Below are 21453 nucleotides of genomic sequence, written 5' to 3'. Positions count from 1 at the left end.
TATATATATATATATATATAATGATGCTTAATTTTTAAAGTGTCCGGATTGCCGGGTCGAGATCTATTGTTAATTTGGATATATAATAAAAACAAGTATAACCCTTTAACCAAGTGTGATTTGGATGTGGTTAGCCGATGGATAATAGTCTGATAACAATTGATATTAGTTAAAAAATATAAATCAAATATTTGATTGACCAAAGTGTGAGGTCACGATGTTATGATCGATGACAATAATAAAATGGGGGGGGGTTGAATATTGTTGTTCAATTTTTCACGTAAATTCGATTTTAATCCTGTTAGAGATTGAAAATCTGTTTCTATTCATGAACAAATCGCAGCTAGATCTTGAACGGTTTCAAGTGCAAAAAATGTTTGCGGGATTTGAAGCGGCAGATATAAGACGGAGTAAAGAAACTAAAAGATAACACAAGATTTATGGATGTTCTAAGATAAAACTTCTATGTCACACATTCTTCTGTTTCAGAAGGATTCTACTAAAAGACTTTGATTTATATAGCCTCTACACAAACCCACTTAGATCATAAGTCTTCACAAATGCCAGTCTAAACTTCTAGCTATCACATTCTCCTGTTAAATAGACAACGTTCTGTTCAACTTACACAAATCAACTGTTTATGCAATAATACAAATGATTATCTCTCAACGTATATCGTAACATGTATGCTTGACGTATTCACTTGCGAAGAGCGGGCTAAAGAGAGAGTAATTCATAGATTCAAAAAGGAGAAATTCTTCGTTGTCCTTTGATACTATTTTTATATTTTTTGCATGACAACGGTCGAATCTATTTTGTTAACACGTGGCAGTGGTACATTCATCGTACGCCTAGCATACGGGTACGGAGAAATTCTTCGTTGTCCTTTGATGCTATTTTTATATTTTCTGCATGACAATGGTCAAATCTATTTTGTTGACACGTGGGAGTGGTACATTCGTCGTACGCCTAACATACGGGGTAGTGCGCCTGGAATTCGAATATTCGTTCGTACTGGGTAATGCGCAGACGAATGGAATATAGTACGTTTTTGTTGTATTTAGCTGACGTGGAACTTGGCTGATATCGAGCTCTACTGATGATCAGTTTTCATGATAAGGAAGTCAGCTGTTGACACAACATAGCTATTGACGCAACCCTGCTGATGGCAACCCAACTTTTGGCGTCCCAATTGTTAGAATGAGTCTACTGCTTGCTTACTCTGCTGTTAGCGCAACCCCGCTGATGGCAACCCAGTTGTTGGCACAACCCTACTGATAGCAACTAAGTTGTTGACGCAACACGGTTGTTGGCGCAACCCTGCTGATGGCAACTCAATTGTTGGCGCAACACAACTGTTGTCGTTTCTTCAGCACTGCTGATGGCATCCCATCTGTTAGCGCAACTCTACTGATCGGCTACTCAGATGTTAGCGCTACTCATCTGATAGGCTACTCAGTTGTTAGCGCTACCCATCTGATAGGTTACTCAACTGTTAACGCTACTCATCTATTGGGCTACTCAACTGTTAGCGCATGATGTCAGCTCTGCTGATGGTGTATCTTTGATGACGGCAGCTCAGCTGTTTGAGTGACTCTACTGCTAGCGAGTCTTCAACTTTTCTTGCGCATTCAAACAATATTAAACTTAGTTTTATTCCTTCATTAAAGTCATCATCAAAACTATGTATATTCATTTTAATTATCATAAGTTCATTTAATCAATTAAAATACTTTTCTTAACTCGACTTAATTAACGATTTCCCATTTAATCTAAATTCCCCCATTTTCCCTTTTTAACTTAATCTAACACACAATACTAAATATTAAAAAATATGAATATAAGGTCACGAGATAAGAGGTTTTTATTGGAAAAAAACATGTAATGAGATATGTGAGAAGATGAGTTATTTTACCTAAATAAATTAAATGTAAAATGATAGTGTTCTATTTTTTTTATAATATATTATTCATGATTTATTAAGAATTGTAAACATTGAATACATATTATTATATATATATATATTTAAATTATTTTGTTTATATTTTTATCCCTTGTATTGCACGGGTCAGTTGTTTTATCGAATTATATTAAATTTGAAATTAGAGTATTTTATTTTTTATTATAATATATTATTCGTAATTTATTAAAATTTTAAACATTGAATACATAATATATATATATATATTTAATTATTTTGTTTATATTTTTATTCATATGCATTGCACAAGTGAGTTGTTTATCGAAATGAATTAAATATGAAATGAGAATGTTTTATTTTAATATATTATGAATTTTAAACATTAAATACATATTATTATAAAAACAATTAAATTTATTTTGTATATATTTTTATCATGTGCATCGCACGAGAATTTTCCTAATTATTTGTTAACATTTTTGAGAGATAAATATAATTTATATATAAAATTCAACTTTTAATAAGATTTACCTTTTTGAGAGATAGATATAATTTATATATAAAATACTTTTAAAGAGATTGATATAATCTATATATAAGATTCACAATATATTCACACAATCTATGACTTTAAATAGACCTTCAAGTTCTTAGATCAAGTAACTCTAAGCCAACATTAACGAAAACAACATGAACAAGTTACTCTTCGGTCTTTTCTTAACGATAATTATTCTTGTTTCTCGTAAGTTTATTAATATTATCTATATTTTCAGAATAAGCTAAGATATGATGATAGAACTTATTAATGAAAATATATGTGATTATTTTTTTTTTTTACAGAGAACCATACCGTAATTGCAAAAGTGTGTTATAACAATAGTGCTACTTTTAAAGGCCCGTGTTTTTGGACTATAAATTGCAGGAAGAAATGTTTGAGTGAATCAATTCACAACTATGATGGATATTGTAATTCTGTTGTGTGTGTATGTGTGGGAGATTGTTCCTAAAAAGATAATTTGGATGTCAACTAAAAAAATATTATAAATAAAATGAATTGTTCTTTCATTAATTATTTAATAGTTATTTAATAGTGAGAAACAGAGTAATAATAAATAATGGAAATTTGACGAAATGACCCTAAAGATAGCCTCATTTGTATCTGTGGTCACCGCATAACTTTTAATGCGCTGGTGACCACTTTATAATTTTTTGACGAAAATACCCCCATCGCGAAATGCGATGGGCCTTCACGTTTTGCGGAGGGAAAAAGTGTGAAAAGTCCAGAATAACCTTACTTTTTTTCATTTCTCTTCTTCTCCTTCACTTTCTTCCCGCTCTTCTCCTCCTCTCTAAATAGCGACAATCTTCGACGGCGACGGACACCACCATGAATACGACGAGCACGAGCACTTTGGCAACTGGTACTCTCGATCTGTTAGTTGTTTTATTCTCGATGATGATATTTGATGATCCTTTTATTCTCGCGAAAGGGACATCCTTTCACGAATGGACTTCCCTTTTCGCGATGGGACATCCCTTCACAAAGGGACTTTCCTTTTTCATAATGGGATATTCCTTCGCGAAGGGACTTCCCTTTTCGCGAAGGGACTTCCCTTTTCGTGATGGGACATCTCTTCGCGAAAGGACTTCCCTTTTCGCTATGGGACATCCCTTCGCGAAGTTTCCCCCCTTTCGGACATTCCTTCTTTTCGCGAAGGTCCCTTCCCGTTTCGCGAAGGTCCCTTCCCGTTTCGCGAAGGTCCCTTCCCGTTTCGCGAAGGTCCCTTCCCGTTTCGCGAAGGTCCCTTCCCTTTTCGCAAATTTTTCTTCCTATTTTGCGAAGGGCCATCCCATTTCGCATTTAATGAATAATTGCATGACTTCAATAAGATTATTTATCCATTCATGTTTTCTATTGCAACTGGAGTATTTGTTTTCTATAATGGAGAGTGGAAATTTGTTGCTGATGGTATAATGTATTTTCATGCAACTTCAATAAAAACTTTGGATTTACCCTAAAATACTACGTTTGCTGAATTAGTTGATATCCTCTATGATTGACTTAACGTGAAAAATCTACATATGATTTAGTGTTTCAAGTCAAGTATGATATTCCGCGTATCACAAATCCTCCCCCTGTTGTTATTGATCAAGATGAGGATGTGAACACATATTTATCACAGTTGATTTACCCCAAAAGATACCACTACTTACATACCCAACTCAAGAAAGTATATTACCACCATCATTTACTCAAAAAAGTCTACCACTTACTGAAAAAAATATACTAGGAGTTTTACCCTCGGATGTCTTTGAAAGTCTTGGGATATGTTGCAATCCTTTTCTCAACAAGTGGCAACGTGCGTCAATTTCCTACACAAGGAGAAAACATTCAGTATTTATATAAAAAAACCTTGTTAGAATAGCATTAATGATGAATTGCACGACTTGACTTACCATATCTTGAAGCCATGTGAACCTTGTTAGAATTCTTTGAAACAAGTCCTTCCCTGCTTCGCAAGTATGGAGTAACTTTTTTCCATTTGTGGTATCTAGATCATTCATCCATTTTTTTACTTCAACCAACAGATGATTTTAAAATTTTTGAAGGGGATTGACTGTTATTGGATCATTTGTCTTTGCCAATTTTCCCGAAGAATAGGTGTACGAGTCATCCTTCGTCGGTTTCCTCATCCTCTTATTTCGCTCAAATGTTGCTTTAAGAGGAGTATTGTATACTTTAAAATCATCATCATTTTCATCCTTCTTCTCAATCTCTTGTCGCATAATTTCGCTGAGGACCATTTCATCCTCCTTCTTCTCCACATCCACATCCATCTTCTCCACATTCTCCTCATCCTCCACCTTCACCGCATCCTTCTTCTCGATCTTATGCAAAATGGAAAACAATGTAAATTGCATTACTTCATCGCGAAATATGAAGGGCATTCACAAAACATGAAGGCCCTTCGCGAAACGTGAAGGCCCTTTGCGAAGGGATGCCCTTGTCAAATTTTAATATACCTCATTGGACTCCTCCTTCTCTACATTCTGCTCCACCTCCATATTCTCCTCCACCTTTTCCACATCCTTCTTATTCTCCACATTCTCCTCATCCTCCACCTCCACCTCATCCTTCTTCTTGATCTCCTACAAAATGGAAAAACAATGTCAGTTGCATTACTTCATCGCGAAACGTGAAGTCCATTCGCGAAACGTGAAGGGCCTTCGCAAAAAATGAAGGGCCTTCGCAAAATGTGAAGGCCTTTCGCGAAGAGACGCCCTTGTCAAATTTTAAAATATTCTTTATAAACCTCCTTCTTCTTCTCCTCCTTCTTCTTCTTTTTATTCTTCTTCTTCTCCTCCATATTATCTAATTTGGCTAATAATATGGCCATCTTTTGGTTGGATTTGGCTAATAACTATTCGGACATACTAATAACCAACCTTTTCATATAAGAATGGTGAGTTTCTTGAGTTTCTTTGATGGTGATTTTCAACTCTTTTAGCTCCTCCTTCAGCTCTATTTTTCAGATCTTTTAGCTCCTCATTCATCTCATCACATTTACATCCAACATAAGGTGTTGGAGGTGATGTAGGACTTGACGTCGTAGTGGGGGGACTATAAGCAAACATTCTCTTCAGGTTGACTTCTATGAGAGTAGCTTCATCCTTTCTCTTCCTGGTGACAGGTTTGGGAGTATATTCATGTTTAGGTTCTGCATCTTCATCTTCACCTTTGGATCTCTTCCCATCTGTAAATCCCTCAAAAAAATCATCAGTTGACTCGTCTATTTGTTCAAAGTCCACCCCACTATATAACCTCTTCTCCATGGAGGACTCTTCAATCTTAGTCAGATCAGTGGTCTGAAGGATAGACTTTATCTCCTGCAAGGTGTTCTTCTTGTTGGATTGATAGACTAACAACCTTGGGCGTAGAGGCTCATTAAGTTCATTCATGTTGGAGAATTTAGGGACAAAGCCTTTGATGACCTCATATGTCCACACATGAAATGCTAGTGCGAACCCATAAATGTTATAAGCAAAATTAGTAAAAGGATCAGAACTCAATTTCTCCTCGATCTTCTTAAAATATAAGGAATTGAGACGTTTCATGTTTCTATTCAGACCTTTCATGGTGGCTCTAAAGGAGACCTTCCCCCATGGAAAACGGAGGAAAGTTTCCACGTCTTCCACCATGTGGAGGATTTTGACAAATACAATCCTCTTTTGGTCAAATGAAAATAGGTACTGACAAATCAGCCATACCAAACTCATCTTCCATGTCAGTGCATGACAGAAAACGAGACTCAAACTCATTCATTCGTACATTCATATTCCCTTTAGAAAATCTATTTCTTCGTTCGGCATAGGAAATCTGTCTGAAGTTTAGGCCTGTAACCAATGCATACTCTTTCATACCAAATACAAGTTCCTGCCCATTGACCATGAATGCCATCTCCTTTGAGTTTGAGCTTACCATTCTAAGCAACATATGATGGACTATAGTCCATGAGAACTGCAAGACTGGGGTTGTGAATAAATATTTGAATTGGGTGTTATAAACCCTCTCCAAAATATCAATTGTATTGAACTTTTTAGCTATCTTCTTGAGGAAGTGGACGCTTTTCCAAGAAATCCTACTAGGAAACTCAATAACGGTAGTTTTTTCCATCTACGAAAGGAACAACAACAAAAATATAAGAACAAATACAAATACAAATACCATAGCGAAACCCTAAACCCATAGCGAGAGGCCCATCGCGAAACCATAAACATAAACTTTAACCCATAGTGAAACCCTAAACCTTAAACCATTTAGGGAAGCATATCGCAAAACCATAAACATAAACCCTAACCCATGCGAAACCATGAACATAAACCCTAAACCATTCGCAAAATCATATCGCAAAACCATAAACATAAACCCTAACCCATGCAAAACCATGAACATAAATCTTAAACCATTCGCAAAAGCATATCGCGAAACCATAAACATAAACACTTACTCATAGTGAAACCATGAACATGAACCCTAAAACCATCGCGAAAGCATATGCGAAACCATAAACATAAACCCTAAATGGTTTAAATCAAAAACTAAACTAACCTGATTAATGATCAAGACGATGAAGGAACGAGAAGACGAGTAGGAAAAATCGTCGAGGCAGGGAGCAGTGAAGTTAAGAAGAGGCTAGAGAGAGACGAGGTCTTCGCGAAGTGAAGAAATGAAATGTTCATCGCGCGCATAACATAATTATAAATAGAGTATAACGCGCGCCTCTTCGACTTCCTTCGCGAAACGTGAAGTCACATCGCGAAGGGACTTCCGATCGCGAAATACAATTTTTTTAAATTATTTATAGGTAATCTCTCTCGTTTGACAATGTATCACCAACAATGTCATGGGTTTGAAGAGAATCTATATTAGCAAAATAAATCTTATTAATCTTACATGAAAACATTTAGATTCTTCAGAAAAGGCTTTTGAAGAAGCGATCATTTAGCTTCAGGTAAAAGAAGATGGTTTAAAATTGATTCGTAAGTTCATTAAAGAAAGTAAAGAAGTAGTTGAGTTGTTAATCTTCTGTTTAACAACTCAACTTCTTCTTTACTTTCTTCAATTGACTTACAAATCGATTTGAAACCATCATCTTTTATTTGAAACTCAGTGATGGCTTCTCCAAAGGCCTTTTCTAAAGAATATAAATTTTTTCATGTAAAAATTATTAAGGTTTATTTTGCTAAGACATATTCTCTTCAAAATCATGAGTGATGTTGATACCTTCCCAAATGAAGTCATGATTAACTATAAAAAATAAGAAATTTTGGCCCATCGCGAAACGTGAAGCTCCATTGTGAAACGTGAAGTAACCGCTCTTGTCAATTTGTTTGTGTGTGATCAAATTCGTGATATGTTATCACGAATTTGATCAAACACAAACAAGTTGACAATAGCGATTAATGTCCAACCGGTGGGGAAGGATGAGGTATCGAATCTTCCCTGAAACGAAACTGATTCATAGCATCATCAAATTTGGTCCCATCGTGAACATGAATCTTCCATAAACATCAATATGTAAATATCAATATGAAGAATAAGATGAACAACCAATATGAACAAGATGAACAAAATATCAACAAGATGAACAATAAGAACAACCTCATGATTTAGGGTTTGAAGATGAACGAAATAAGAACATAAATCGACATGTATGATGAACACATGATATTAGAATGGATTTTGGTCGTCGATCTGTATGATGTGTTCGTTTAGAGTTTCGTCGCCGTCGTCGTGGCCGTCGCGAGAGAAAGAGAAGAGAGAAAGAAAAATAACGAAATGAAAAAAAAATTGAGTATTTATATAAAGAACATTTTCCCTTCGCGAAATGCGAAGGAGTATTTTCGTCAAAAAAATATAAAGTGATCACCAACGCAATAAAATTTATGCGGTGACCACATATGCAAATAAGGAAATCTTTCGGGCCATTTCGTCAAATTTCCCATTAAAAGCAGGCATTTTATCGTAAGTACAAGCTCGTTTGATTGTGACAGATCGGGAAAATATGTTTAACCTCAAATAATCAAATCTTATTTTATTCAGCACATTCTCTACTACTAATGAAACTAATTTTTAACTAAAAATTAAATTTTAGACAAATATTTCTTCTTCATCTCCACGTTTTTTTTTTCTATGTTCAAGCATTAATATTTTTTTTTCTGGCTATTCAAAGTAAATCATTAAAAATATTTGTTTAAATAATTAAAAAATAATTTAATATTTGGTGCCACACATGAATTCTCTCGAGATGGAATATAATAAAAATTCTCGTCGGAAATCGGGACAGAAATACCACTATCCCACTGTTTATGCACTAACTCATCTAATATCGCTTAAATTTCTCAACATCCATCTATCTAAAAATATTTTAACGAACATTTTATTTTTTTTATTAATATAAATATTTTATGAACCACCTAAAATCTTCATCCCAATCGGACAGATATAGATAGTAAAATTTTCCGATTCCAAACCGCTACATGTCTATCCCTAATAGACATTAGGATTTAGGTGTTAACAAAAGTTAGTTTATGCATCATGTTTAATAGCTTGAGTTAACCAAATAATTGGTATTATTTCTTTGAATATTGAGTTAATTATCTTCTTTATAAATAAATAAAAATAAAAATTAATAAAAATATTTTAAATGTATTAATATTTAATTAATTTATTTATTTTAAATATAAATCATAATTTTAAAATAGTTGGTTGAATGACTTTTAACCAAGGTTTTAAAATACGCGGTCGGACCGTCGGTTCAACCGGTCCGACCGCGAAAGGTTGAGGGGACGGTCCGGGTTTTAACTTTAATGCGGTTACCTTTCAAACCGGTCAAATTCCGGTCCGACCGGACGGTTCAACCGAAAAAACGAACCCGAAATATCCGATCTGAAAGGTATTATTCTAAACAATAAAACTCTGGACATCTTCTCTTTATCTCTCAATTGGATCTTCTCCTTTCTCTCAAGACTGAATGTACTTTATCAATTCAGTAAAGAAGAAGCAGGTCAGATCTTCTCCTCTCTCTCAAGACTGGATCTACTTTATCAATTCAGTAAAGAAGAAGGTCAGTGAAGTGGAAGGAGTTGTCGCACCTTTGGAATTCTGGTGGACCCACCGACAAGGACAACATCGTGGATGGTGCTCTTGTACATCTTAGCATCCCTCAAACACTTCTCAACTGGCTCCATACACTTTCTGAACAAATCCATTTTCAAGTTCTCAAATCTTGCACGAGCGATAGTTGAATAGAAATCAATACCCTCAAATAATCAGACCTGGGGTTTCCGTTGATGTCCTTCTTGTATAGACACTCACCCTAACGTCCTTCTTGTAGAGACAGCACCTTAGGTGTAGAGTTTATTCACCCCGCGGTGACCTAGGATTTCCGTTGATCTACATTCAACTGCTATATTTTAATCAATAGAGATGGAAGGAGGCGGAGAGAGGAGAACTTAAATTTAATGAATTTAAAATTCGGTCCAACCAGTGGTTGAACCGGAGTTCGCCCAGAAAACCGGGCCGATAACCGGAACGGTTTTCAAAACCTTCTTTTAACTTCAATACGGTTATATTTTTGAACCCAACATTTTAAACATGCATTTCTCTCTAATCTCTTCCAAGGTGTCTATCTATTCTTGTTCTTTCAGTCTTCCCATCTTTCATGATAAACAATAACCGAATTAAAAGACGGCCATTCGTTGTCTTGTTTTCATCTACTACGTCGAAACCTAAGGTTCGAGAAACACGCTATAAAAGAAACATGACACACAACGACGAGACCGACGGTGGTGTGACGACTAATCCACCATCCCAATAGGAGCAAACAACAGTGGTGTCTGACGAAACCCTAACGATGGCACCAGTAGTACACCTTGACAACACAAATCAAAGAACTAAGCTTGTTTAAATGAAACAAGTTATTTTAAATTTGAATATTATATTTATTTTGATATAAGTTTATAACCAACCATTTCTTGGAATAATTAAAGGCCACGTAATAAGTCGGCTAGATTCTGTCTGTTTTACTCATTGGGGGTATCTTTGGCTGGGGACTCTCTCTCTTCTCTCTCTCTCTCTCGATCAAGATTTCAGGTCATTTTTACAGATCGCCATGAAAGGATTAACGTTTTCATCTCCTTCCTCGCTAGCAATCTTCTCTCCCAAACCTAAACCACAGCCTACAAGATTTCTTCGATTCACGGTCCCTTGCAACAGTAAGTTGTTTCAATTCTCCTTTTCACTTTTCTCCTTCCACCATCTTCTTATCATTCGATCCTCCTTCAGGTAATGGATTCGGATCAGATCTCACAGGAAATTCAAGCGATAAGAGCATCGATCCGCTTATCGTAAATCGTACTCTTTCAAAGGTAATCGTTTCCAAATTTATAATGATCGATTAGGTTAATCGGACTAATGAATTGTAATTTTAGGATGAGGCGATGGGATTGGTTCTTAGCGCGGCGTCTGTAGGCGGTTGGAAAACAGATTCTGGTTTAGAAGGACCTTCTGTACCTACAGAGCCGGAATCCGGTACTTCGCGAGTCTCTACCTTCCCGTGGTCTCTCTTCACGAAATCTCCTCGTCGGAGAATGCTCGTCGCGTTTTCTTGCAACGTTTGTGGTCAGAGGACGACTCGTGCCATTAATCCTCATGCTTATACTGACGGAACCGTCTTCGTACAAGTAAAACCCTAGTTTTATCTCTTTGTGTTTCTTTCTATGTATGTATTGATTCGATGTTTGTTTTGTTTCAGTGTTGTGGATGCAATGTTTTCCATAAATTGGTGGACAATTTGAACTTGTTCAATGATATGAAGTGTTATGTGGATCCTAGCTTCAAGAACCCTAATCAAGTGAGTAATAGTAATAACAATGTTACCTTCAAATATATCGATAATGATACAGCAGCTGATGATGATGATCTTGGTGAGGATGATTTGGATGAAGGAGGTAACAATGGCATCTTTCCACTCTTTTGAGGTTGAACAAAAATACTGAAAAATCCTCTCTTTTTTTGTGTGTATATATTTGATTCTCATATACAAAGTAGGTTTTCTTCCTTTGATTAATTGTTCTTGACAAGGCAAATGTGGAATTATTTTTATACAACACTAATGGATATATTTATGTACTAGTTTCTTGTAAACCCTTATATAATGGGCACATTTCAAAGTTCACATTTAACATAAACCTCAAAATAAGACCTATTTCATCCAGACATCGCCATCTCACTAAGGTTCTGGGTTCAAGTGTTTTTACGGGTTAGGTTAATCCGAGTGTGTTTTACGGGTTAATGTGATTAACCCGCAAAAATTAGTCGCACTCTGAAGGAGTTGCATAACCAGCGTTCTCGAAATATAAAATAAGACTTAATTCAACCAATTGAATGTTTTCGGTTCGAATTGGATGATACTCAACCGTTCGAACCAGTTTGAATTTTTAATTTACTGTCTTTCCAAACATTTTTTTTTTGGGGAAAAAATGCCATATATATAAAGAAATAATATATTTTTTTAAAGAATTACAACACATAGCAAATTCATTCAAGAAAATTAGGTCAGTTTGTCATTACACCCTCCCAAACAAACTATGGCATAAACCATTAAATCAAAAATGAACCAAAATTTTGCTAAAAGCTGATTGCTAAAGAACTTACCTTAAAACTGAGAATTACTTAGAAAGGCAACGACACATCTAGAACTTTGGAACAAGTTGTCGACTCTTTGCCACACAGCACATTGAACTTCCAAAAGCTTCTTGGCCTTCTCCTGTAACTTCAACTGCTGCCTAATTGTCTCGCCATGAATCTGTAAAAAGAAAACATGTTTTAAAGAGATGTGTAATAAAAAGAAGAAAAAAAAGTGAAGCGTTATTTATTTGTACCTTCAAAAATAATCTAATAACTGCTTGTACATATTCGAAGTTATTTCTGGTTGAGGTCTCGTGGATAAAATAATCCAGTAGCAGCTGTATAACATGCAACTCAGATCTCTCCGAATCAGTTTCTTCTTCATTGTCAACATCATCTATAATCTGAAGCATCCTAAGTTCCATGTCCATCGCAGAAGGAGACAAGCTTTTGATGTATTCCGTGAATTCTGAAACTGCAATCACAAATAAAATTCAGAAAATAAATGAAAAAGCACTCTATTATCAATTGCATTAACCTAAAAAACTCATTTTCTCAAAATCACCACAAATCAAGAATTTTTTAAACAATCCATTAGTTTATTCAAGCACTTGGTTCCAAGTAAATGATCTGCTGCTCAAACTTACAGCTTTCTGTATTAGCAGCCAACTTAAGATATTGCACGAATTTGGTATCGTCTTGGTTCTCTCTTCTTAATTGATTCTCCGAATCAGTAGCAGTAGCAGTATCAGAAGCAGCAGCAGCTGGATCAGAAGAAGGTTTAAACTGTATTTCGCCAGAAAGTGATGGAATTGAAGGGAGGAAGAAAGGTGCCTTTTCAGGTTTCTTTGGGGGCTCAATGGGTTTGTTTCGGGCCTACACACAAAGTCAAACAATAATAATGGTTAAGAAAATGATCAATAAATATGGATTAAATGAATAAACAAAGATAATAAGGATAGAGGGAGAGAAGAAACCTTAATAATGTCCAAATTGATCAAGCTCTGCCATTGGCTCTTGGGTAACATTGATAGAGTGACTAGATCGGGGATTCTTCTATGGACTAACTCTGGCACATCAGAATTCTCAGCAATTTTCGAGTCAATTGACATTTCTGTATCATCTTGTGATCCTCCTTTTGTTGATGAAACAGATGGCATTTTAATGCTTGCTATTTCCTTCCCACTTCCGAAGGACTCAACATTACCCATTCCAGAATACATTGCCTGATTAGCCCTGAAAAACATTCCAATGTATATTATTGGATGGAGTTTGATTCATCAACTACAGTAAAAAAGAATTAAAAAGGAAATTACCAAAGATAGACACCATTTTGATCAACATGGGATGTTGCTAAAATGTCCATATTAGGAGACAATGACAAAGCAGTAATAGAAACATCAACTCGAATAGCATCAATTTGCCTTGCTAATATAATATCCCATATTCTGAGAGTCCCATCCATGCTCGAGGACAAAAGCCATTTTCCATCCTCGCTGAAACATATATCAGTAACACGATCTGTATGACCTTCAAATTCACGAACCATTCTCAATGCAACAACGTCAAACATGCGAATTACAAAATCGTCCCCCACAGTTGCTAGGAGACCTGAAATGATAATACAAACAACTGTATAAGTTTGCATATGAGGAGAAAAAAAACATAGATTCTGAGAAGAGAATTGGATACAATTACAAATTACCATTAACACGATGATATGCAATCTTTGCCAAAGAAGAGCCTGTATCCCATCTGGAAATTAGGGTTCGTTTCTTGAAGTCCCACACCTGTTAATAGGGAAAAAGAAGAAAAATTGAGAAAGAAACACTTAAATGCAGAAATTTGTGCAAAATAAGCATCGTAAAAAATCTAACACAGCTAACAAAATGCCAGCAAATATGAAGGGAGCAAGATTAGGATTGGAAGCTCTGACAAATAATGTAAGAACATGAATAAAATAAATTCCGAATGAAGGAATTTAAGATATCAATTAAGGATTATTACTATCCCTAAGATTATCAATCACAATTCAAGTTATTATGTGTTTAATGCTTCATAGAAATTTGCCTAAAACAATATCCATTTGACTGTGGTCTTTAAAAAAGTAAGTTATGTTTTAGTGTTAAAAAATCCTTCCAGTCAAAGAAAACAGAATACAGATCTCAAAAGTACATCACTGGCACTTGAAAACTTCATATTTCAAGCATATTTTATTAACGAGAGAAAGAAACAAAAAACAATAAAGAATTAAGAAGAAATTGTTGGTTCACATACCTTTATGTCACCATGATACCCAGCACTAATCATCAATGTGTTTGTTGAATCACTAGCAAGACCAATTACTTCCCCATCATGAGCGCAGCCCCTTGTTTCAGATAAATCAACATAACTGCCTCGGCTAATTCCAGATTGAAGATTGAATCTCTCAATCCAGCCTCCTTCTGTCCCTATAATAGCAAAGTTGCCACAAGCACTAATGGCACAAGCCTAACATAAAATAAAATGTCATCAATTTCAATAGAGCCTAGCTTCATGAAGGATAGATAGTTAAGGGAGTCATTTTCTGTGGAATGAGCTCCATTAACTTTGGTGAAAGAGGATAAAACACAGATACATTATTTAAAGAATGATATATTTGAGAACTTATTAGGAAGCATCAGAAGATTACCTTAACATTTGTTGGGTTATTTGGGCATGGTTTCAGGATGTGTTCACCCAGGACAAAATTTTGAAGCCTCCACACATAAGCTTGTGCAGTGTCCATGTGACAGGTGACCACATTGCACCAGTCACGCTCCCTAATTTCAGCTGTAATATATTAAAAATGAAAAAAAGTCACATGCACAATTTAGAATACCTGTGAAAGAAAATATAGAAGAATGCATCTCATATATGCATCTAAAATAAAAGAGTTAACTACCATTAAATGCCACTATGCACTAGAGAAATCAATCTGAGACTGTTCCAAGTGCATATCCCTCGTTTTATTTCTCTTAGGCTATGTTAAGGAATGAAATATTATGTAGAATTACATTCCTTGAAAGGTTAAATCTGTCATGTGTTGGATGAAATCAACCTGAGACTGTTCATTCGGTAACATCGTCACAAAATGCTGATTATCTATCTCAGTTAATACTATTTTGTAACATCGTCACATAATGCTGTGTAAAATCAGATTATGACATTAATAAAAGGTTCATACTTTACTTGAAAAAATAAATCAGAATGTGGGATTACTGAATAACCCTTGGTTTCTTCATCTGCAATTTTCTGATTTCTCATGCTAGATTCTACCCAATTTTACATCTCCTCAACCCTAAAAATCAACTTCTATCGTAATTGTGTTATCAATCAAAAAGTTCAGCTCATATGATCAGGAATATAGACTCGAAGGCTTCCCCAACTTGCAGAGCTTAAAGACCAAATTAATACTATAATAGTTCAATGACAAGTTACAAATATATTATACCAAATTTATTCAGATAGTTCTTTGCATTATCTAGCTTATGACGTCTCTACATTATATGAGACCAAATTTGCTTGCAAGAATATTAATTATGCATGAAGCATAAAAATTGTACAAGTTAGCTTAATGCTTATATTAAATAGTAACTTAGTATACAAGTTACTACCAAGTTCCAAGAATGCTCAGACGGAGTGACAGATCACACAGGAACGTCAAACAATAAAAGAAATTAACTATTTAATATAAGCATAAAAAGAGAGAAAATCTAAACATATTCAAAATATTGTAGTCAGAACATAATTTTGGAATTAAAAAATAACACAACATAACTAGAATTTTTTGGATATTAGTTTCATGCATAAGAGATAAGATTGTGCATACCAACATCAAATGCAATTACAGGCCTCAGCTTAATATCTTCCTCCTGAAAACATAAGGAAAGAAACATGACCAGCTTATTTCATATCCTTCGTCAATCACAGAAAGAAAAAATTAGGTGCAAGCCAAGTTGAGTGATAAGAAAACAAATTAGAGAGAAAGCAGTTACCATAATCATCGATTTAAGCAAAGATAAGAAAAAAATTCAAATCTTACCTTCATTTTCAGTTTTTTTGCTCTTCTGGATATATTCCGTTGAGAAAGCTCTCTGCTTTGCTGATCCTGATAATTACATAACAATACAACATAAAAAAATTGTTAGAAAAACAAGGTAATTAATATGCTTAAGAGGATCCAAACTATGATCAAAGAATGCAAAGGCTACTTGAGATTGGAATGGTCAATTCAATACATAAGAGAAATGAAACCTAAAATACATACTAAATAGACATGCACTTTACAGAAGCTTAAATGGTTGAAACAAAAATCAACTCATCAACTAATAGGATCATAAAATTGCATGTGAACAAATTCACTAGGACATGATTGAAGAAACAGAAGAACCAATTGGAAGAAAAATATATAATCAAACAGTGGTAAAGATGAAAGGTTATTATGGACCAAAATCTGACAATTAGCATAAGATGGCTTTCATAAACCACTAAAGGGAGGTTTATTGAAATGCAACATACCTGAATAACTGAGAAGAGACGAAAAGCACGATCTTGACCAGCAGAAAGAATGTGTCTCCCATTAGCATAGAATCTACAAAGGGCATGAAGAGTTAACATATGGGTTCCCAAACTATAAAAGAGTCAACCCTTAGTGAAAGTATAAATAGAATGCAACTTCAATGAAAATAAACTAATCTTTTCACTTCCAAATGAGATACGATCATATCACAACAAGGACTAAGATTCTGGCAGGTTCAAATGCATCTATTTCTACCATCTAAGTTGGTAAGATTGAAGTTCAGAGTTACCCTATATTGTACATTATATGGAATGAAGCTGCAAAGTGGAAATCACCTTAAACAAAGAGGAGGTGCACTATGTCCACTTCGAAAACGTAACAAACGAGGATCACCATCACTTGTATCAAAAATCCACATCTGAAGAATAAACCAGAAATAAATAAACTATAAAAGATGCATTTATAAAGAGATTTAACTCTCCGCAGGATGAATGAAAAGATTTTCATTTGGACAAGGATAGTTTAAGAGGTCGTTTTTTACATTGTATCAATAGAAAGTTAATTGAGAAATCTGGTAATACTTCATACGGAAAGTAAGAGAGGATAAATTGTGTTGCATTTTATTCAATGGGTCATGCAAAATAAATAAAACACAGATGACTCTAGGATAGTATTACTTCCTAAAAACATGGGATAATTATCTAGGATAATAATATTTTCAACCACATAAATCCAAAATATATTATAATTTAACCAATAGATCTGAGTATTTCTACGCTTCAAACCTTACGCCAGACTTAAGTAATCCGTACCTTTGCATTCAACAAATAGTTTTTTCAAAATATAATCCGGTGCAAAAATTAATCAGCAATATAATAAGTCCAATCATTTACTTATTACCAATCAAACATTAGGATAACAAGACCTTGTGAAATTATAGAACAATGACACAAATATGTTACAAGAAACAAACAACTCAGTGCAACATGCTTAAATGTTGCAATAAAAGAAAAAGGAGAATTCAAGACCCAGTGTAATTCAATATCACCTAACAATAAACATTTTGTTAATGTCCATCTGCATCAAACTTTGACTTGCTGCCATAGATGGTTACTGAAAATAAAATGCATGCAGTTTCTTTAAGCAATGTGGCTAAAGATGGTTGGTTATTGATCAAGAAGTAGCCTGTCCCATAAATCAGTTTGTTTGTGTCATAGGGACTGGACAACTATTATCAATGAGCATGGACTGAAGCCTGAAATATTCCTTCTGTTATATTTATCATCAAACCAATAATAGAAGAAAAAATGGATTATCTAAAAAATCCTACAATAAGTCATTCTACAATGGGAAGTTTAAGTTCAATCTGAAATAAGAAATAATAATGGGAATGTGTACTTCCAAGAAAACTAGAGATCTAAAATAAAACAACAATAGAAAAGAGGGCATAGCAAAACTTACTTTCACAGAGTTGTCTGCGGACGAACTCATTAATACAGGCTCATTGGCAAAGAAGTGCAATGAAATTATTGAACCGTCATGAGCGTCACCAATGACAGATTGGAGCCTCCTCTTCTCGAGATTCCAAATGTTTATGACCCCAGATGAACCTCCGGATGCTAAAAGAGGTTGCCCATCTGCAATTACAAAAGGAAGTTGCATTCCAGATAAGAAATAGGCATTCTTGTTAAAGCTAGATATGTCTTTAAGAATAGGTCATCACATTGATGTCCCCAAGGCCAAAATCAATAGTATATATAACCAAATGCTGGGAAATGGAGAGATGCAAACTACAAAAACCAGACAAATAGGTCTTACCAGTTCTGAATGACAAAGCAGTCACAGATCCTCGAGTAGAATGTTTAAATGTGACTATCTCTTTGTCAAATTTAATGTTGTGGACATGAATCTTTCCATTAGCACATCCCGCTGCAATAACATCTAGTGCTGGTGATGAAACACAACAAGCTATTGGTGACTCCCATCCCTTAAACTCGTAAAGTTTTTTCTGTGTGCTGATGTTCCATAGTTGTAAGGAACCTTGTTGACTTCCAAGTAACACCTGTTGAAGGAGAACAAGAATGAGGTTGACTTGAAAGAATTGTAAGGGATGCAAGTAAAGAGACTAATCGTCAGCAAGCATAATGTAGAATCACCTTGTTTAGGTAGGTGTCAGGATGCATTATACAAGTTGGAATAAATGTCTCGTCCATCATAAGATGTCCAACAGAAGAAAGATTGTCATCAATTCCTTTAAAGGCCCAAATAAAAATATTGCCATTAACATCCACGCTAAGTACGTGATCTCCAAAAAGAAGCAGCAGGTTGACCTTAGCATTATTCTTCCATGTTGCCACCTGTTCAGGTATACATATCAATAGCTACTCCTTTACAGTGATATCAACAGGGGCAGATATACAACTATATATGATCACATATTACACAGAGCACGTTATAATGATAGCCTCATACTATTACAAATTTCAATTTACGAACTAGGAAACAACTAAACTATGTTGTGATATAGAAGAAAACTAACTGAGTTTATTTTTTTTTTAGAACGCTGTGTTCCGCTGCTCCTATGGAGTGCGACTAAGAAAACTAACTGAGTTGAAACATATAGAGATGGGAACATAGCATGAAACGAAAAGATGATTGTAGATGGGATTCTTCATTATCATCTAAAACTCATCCGTACCAACTACATGGAGAAATTAACCGTTCTATCTGAATTTCTTGTATTACTTACAAATCAGTAATCTAATTAGTCAACACAGACAGGTAGAAAAATCACAAACAACTCCATTATCAACACTGGAAGGGTGAAAGCATCCAAACAGTCAATAAAAGCATGTAAGTCTTCACATAAAAAGAAGAATCTAAACAACTAACCTGATGAGCACGTTTGAAAACACCAATATTGCTTCCATATGCAGCAAAAGTAAAGTCCCGGTAGGAAGCAAGAGCCCTTATTTTCTTTGGCAGCTGAGGACCTAATTTACAAGTACACCAATAATTAAGGGTTGGCCAACAAACAAAGATCAAACGACTATTAACGAGCTGCAAAATCTCAGTTCAAACAAAATCCCAACTCGATGTTCAATGCAGTACTACAGAATTGATCAAGTATTTGATCCAAAGTTATATGAACCACAAGGAGACAGAAACAATGAATAATAGACAAGGAAACAAATTATCAAGCTTTAAGAATCATACCAACAAGAACCAAGTTGAGCTTTGCACACTGCACAAAATACAAAAAAAATCAATGTCAAAATAGCAAAATTACTGTGAATCGACAAGAAGGTACATAACTATAACAAATAGACAAGCATTTACATTGTATATCTGCCAGGATTTGCCCACACTGACGGTCACAAATGTCTCAGTGCCCAACCTTTGAACAGAGAAGGGGACGTCACAGCTTATATATCCAATTGCTCGAAAAGGTTCAAATATACCCATTTTTTCTGTAAGATTACAAAAAGAAAATTGTTTTAATGTACAGATAGATATACCCACATAAAAAAATAGTTTGGAAAGTGAATTTGTTTAGTTCCTACTATCTTTGATGCATCTAATGACGGACAAATCGTCCTACTCAATGTTGTTAATCTAGTAAGAGAATTCGTGAGTTTTAAGCAGTTAAAATCAATAACATATGTTGACATACCTCGTTCTTCACTTTCTTAATGAAATTTGTTGATAAAAGATGAATACAGCTTCCGACCTGTCTTCTACAAGTCGCAACGGAAAGAGAAAGGAAGGATGAATACAGTTTCCGGCCTGTATGAAGGGGCGGCGGAGGAAACCTCTCTCTTTCTTTCTGTCTTTCTGGCGCGCGTATTTTTACTTGAAAGCTTACTCCTTTCTATCGAAGAAGACCTGTAGTAGGGTTGCAGAATCACGGGTCGGAAATCGGGCGGGTGGAAACGTCGGGTCAGAGATCCATTAGATAGAAAGGATTAGGCGGGTTTGGTTGTTCGCCAGTTGTTTGGTATCTTAAAAATTTTATTTTTCTAAAAATTCTATTTAGTAAAAAATATTATGTAACATTATTTAAAAAATTACTTATTTCATTTTATAATAAATATAAATAAAGTATTTTTACTTTTAATATTTAAAATATATAGTATCATTATAATAAAATTTTAATTTACAGAAAAAAAAGTTGAGTTAAGTGAAATTTTTATTTTATTTTTTTTAACTATTCAAATTTTGGCTCCATTTACTAAATTAAAAGTTTATTGGTTTATTTAATAAATCTTTAAATATTATTTTATTAAGGACAGGCATTTTTTTAATTTATTATTCTTTTTTTTATTATTAGTCATTATGTATAACAATTATATTCATTAGGTCGGGTATTCGGTCAATTAACATTATTTTCTTTTTTTAGTTTATAAGATAAAAAAAAATTAATATTCTATTTTTGTAATTTATTAAAACCCATTTTTTTACTATCATTATCTTAATTTTGTTTAAACTTTTTATTCAATGACATGAATAATTTAGTGAGACGATGTAATACTATTTACAATATTATCTTTGTATTTTTAGTTGAATATTTTTAGTTATTTAAAGATTTTTAGTGAATTTTAAAAAAATATATATCATATGAAAATATATTATTTTGATTTTTAATTAGTTAAATTAATATAATAATTTTTTAAATAACTAAATTGATATTTGAGACTCAAACTTTGATTATTTATATTAAATAGAGTTCGAATTTTGAATTATTTCTATTAAGTTCGAATTATTAAATTTTTAGTCATTTGAAAAAGTCTCAAATGGACA

General features: G+C 34.3%; 2 protein-coding genes across 2 annotated transcripts; one reads left to right on the top strand and one right to left on the bottom strand.

Annotated features, from left to right (window-relative positions):
- Positions 1-10524: 10524 nt before the first annotated feature.
- LOC124925966 lies at positions 10525-11647 on the top strand. The gene is made up of 4 exons (XM_047466114.1): positions 10525-10699; positions 10770-10852; positions 10916-11167; positions 11239-11647. Exons 1-4 carry the CDS (start codon positions 10597-10599, stop codon positions 11461-11463), a joined length of 663 nt encoding a protein of 220 aa, XP_047322070.1. The 5' UTR covers positions 10525-10596; the 3' UTR covers positions 11464-11647.
- A 363-nt stretch (positions 11648-12010) lies between these two features.
- On the bottom strand, positions 12011-20500 carry LOC124925462 (U3 small nucleolar RNA-associated protein 21 homolog). The gene is made up of 19 exons (XM_047465466.1): positions 20327-20500; positions 19993-20122; positions 19870-19897; positions 19546-19646; positions 18810-19010; positions 18472-18715; positions 18115-18290; positions 16989-17071; positions 16653-16725; positions 16177-16242; positions 15964-16006; positions 14785-14924; positions 14391-14603; positions 13819-13903; positions 13430-13724; positions 13091-13349; positions 12761-12989; positions 12368-12588; positions 12011-12291 (listed from the first exon to the last, which is right to left on the bottom strand). The coding sequence occupies exons 2-19, from the start codon at positions 20116-20118 to the stop codon at positions 12142-12144; spliced, it is 2733 nt and encodes a 910-aa protein (XP_047321422.1). The 5' UTR covers positions 20119-20122; positions 20327-20500; the 3' UTR covers positions 12011-12141.
- Between the last annotated feature and the right edge of the window lie 953 nt (positions 20501-21453).

This window comes from Impatiens glandulifera, chromosome 2 (assembly GCF_907164915.1).
Source record: "Impatiens glandulifera chromosome 2, dImpGla2.1, whole genome shotgun sequence".
Classification (NCBI taxonomy): Eukaryota; Viridiplantae; Streptophyta; class Magnoliopsida; order Ericales; family Balsaminaceae; genus Impatiens; species Impatiens glandulifera.
This window is presented reverse-complemented; position numbering and strand designations above follow the sequence as displayed.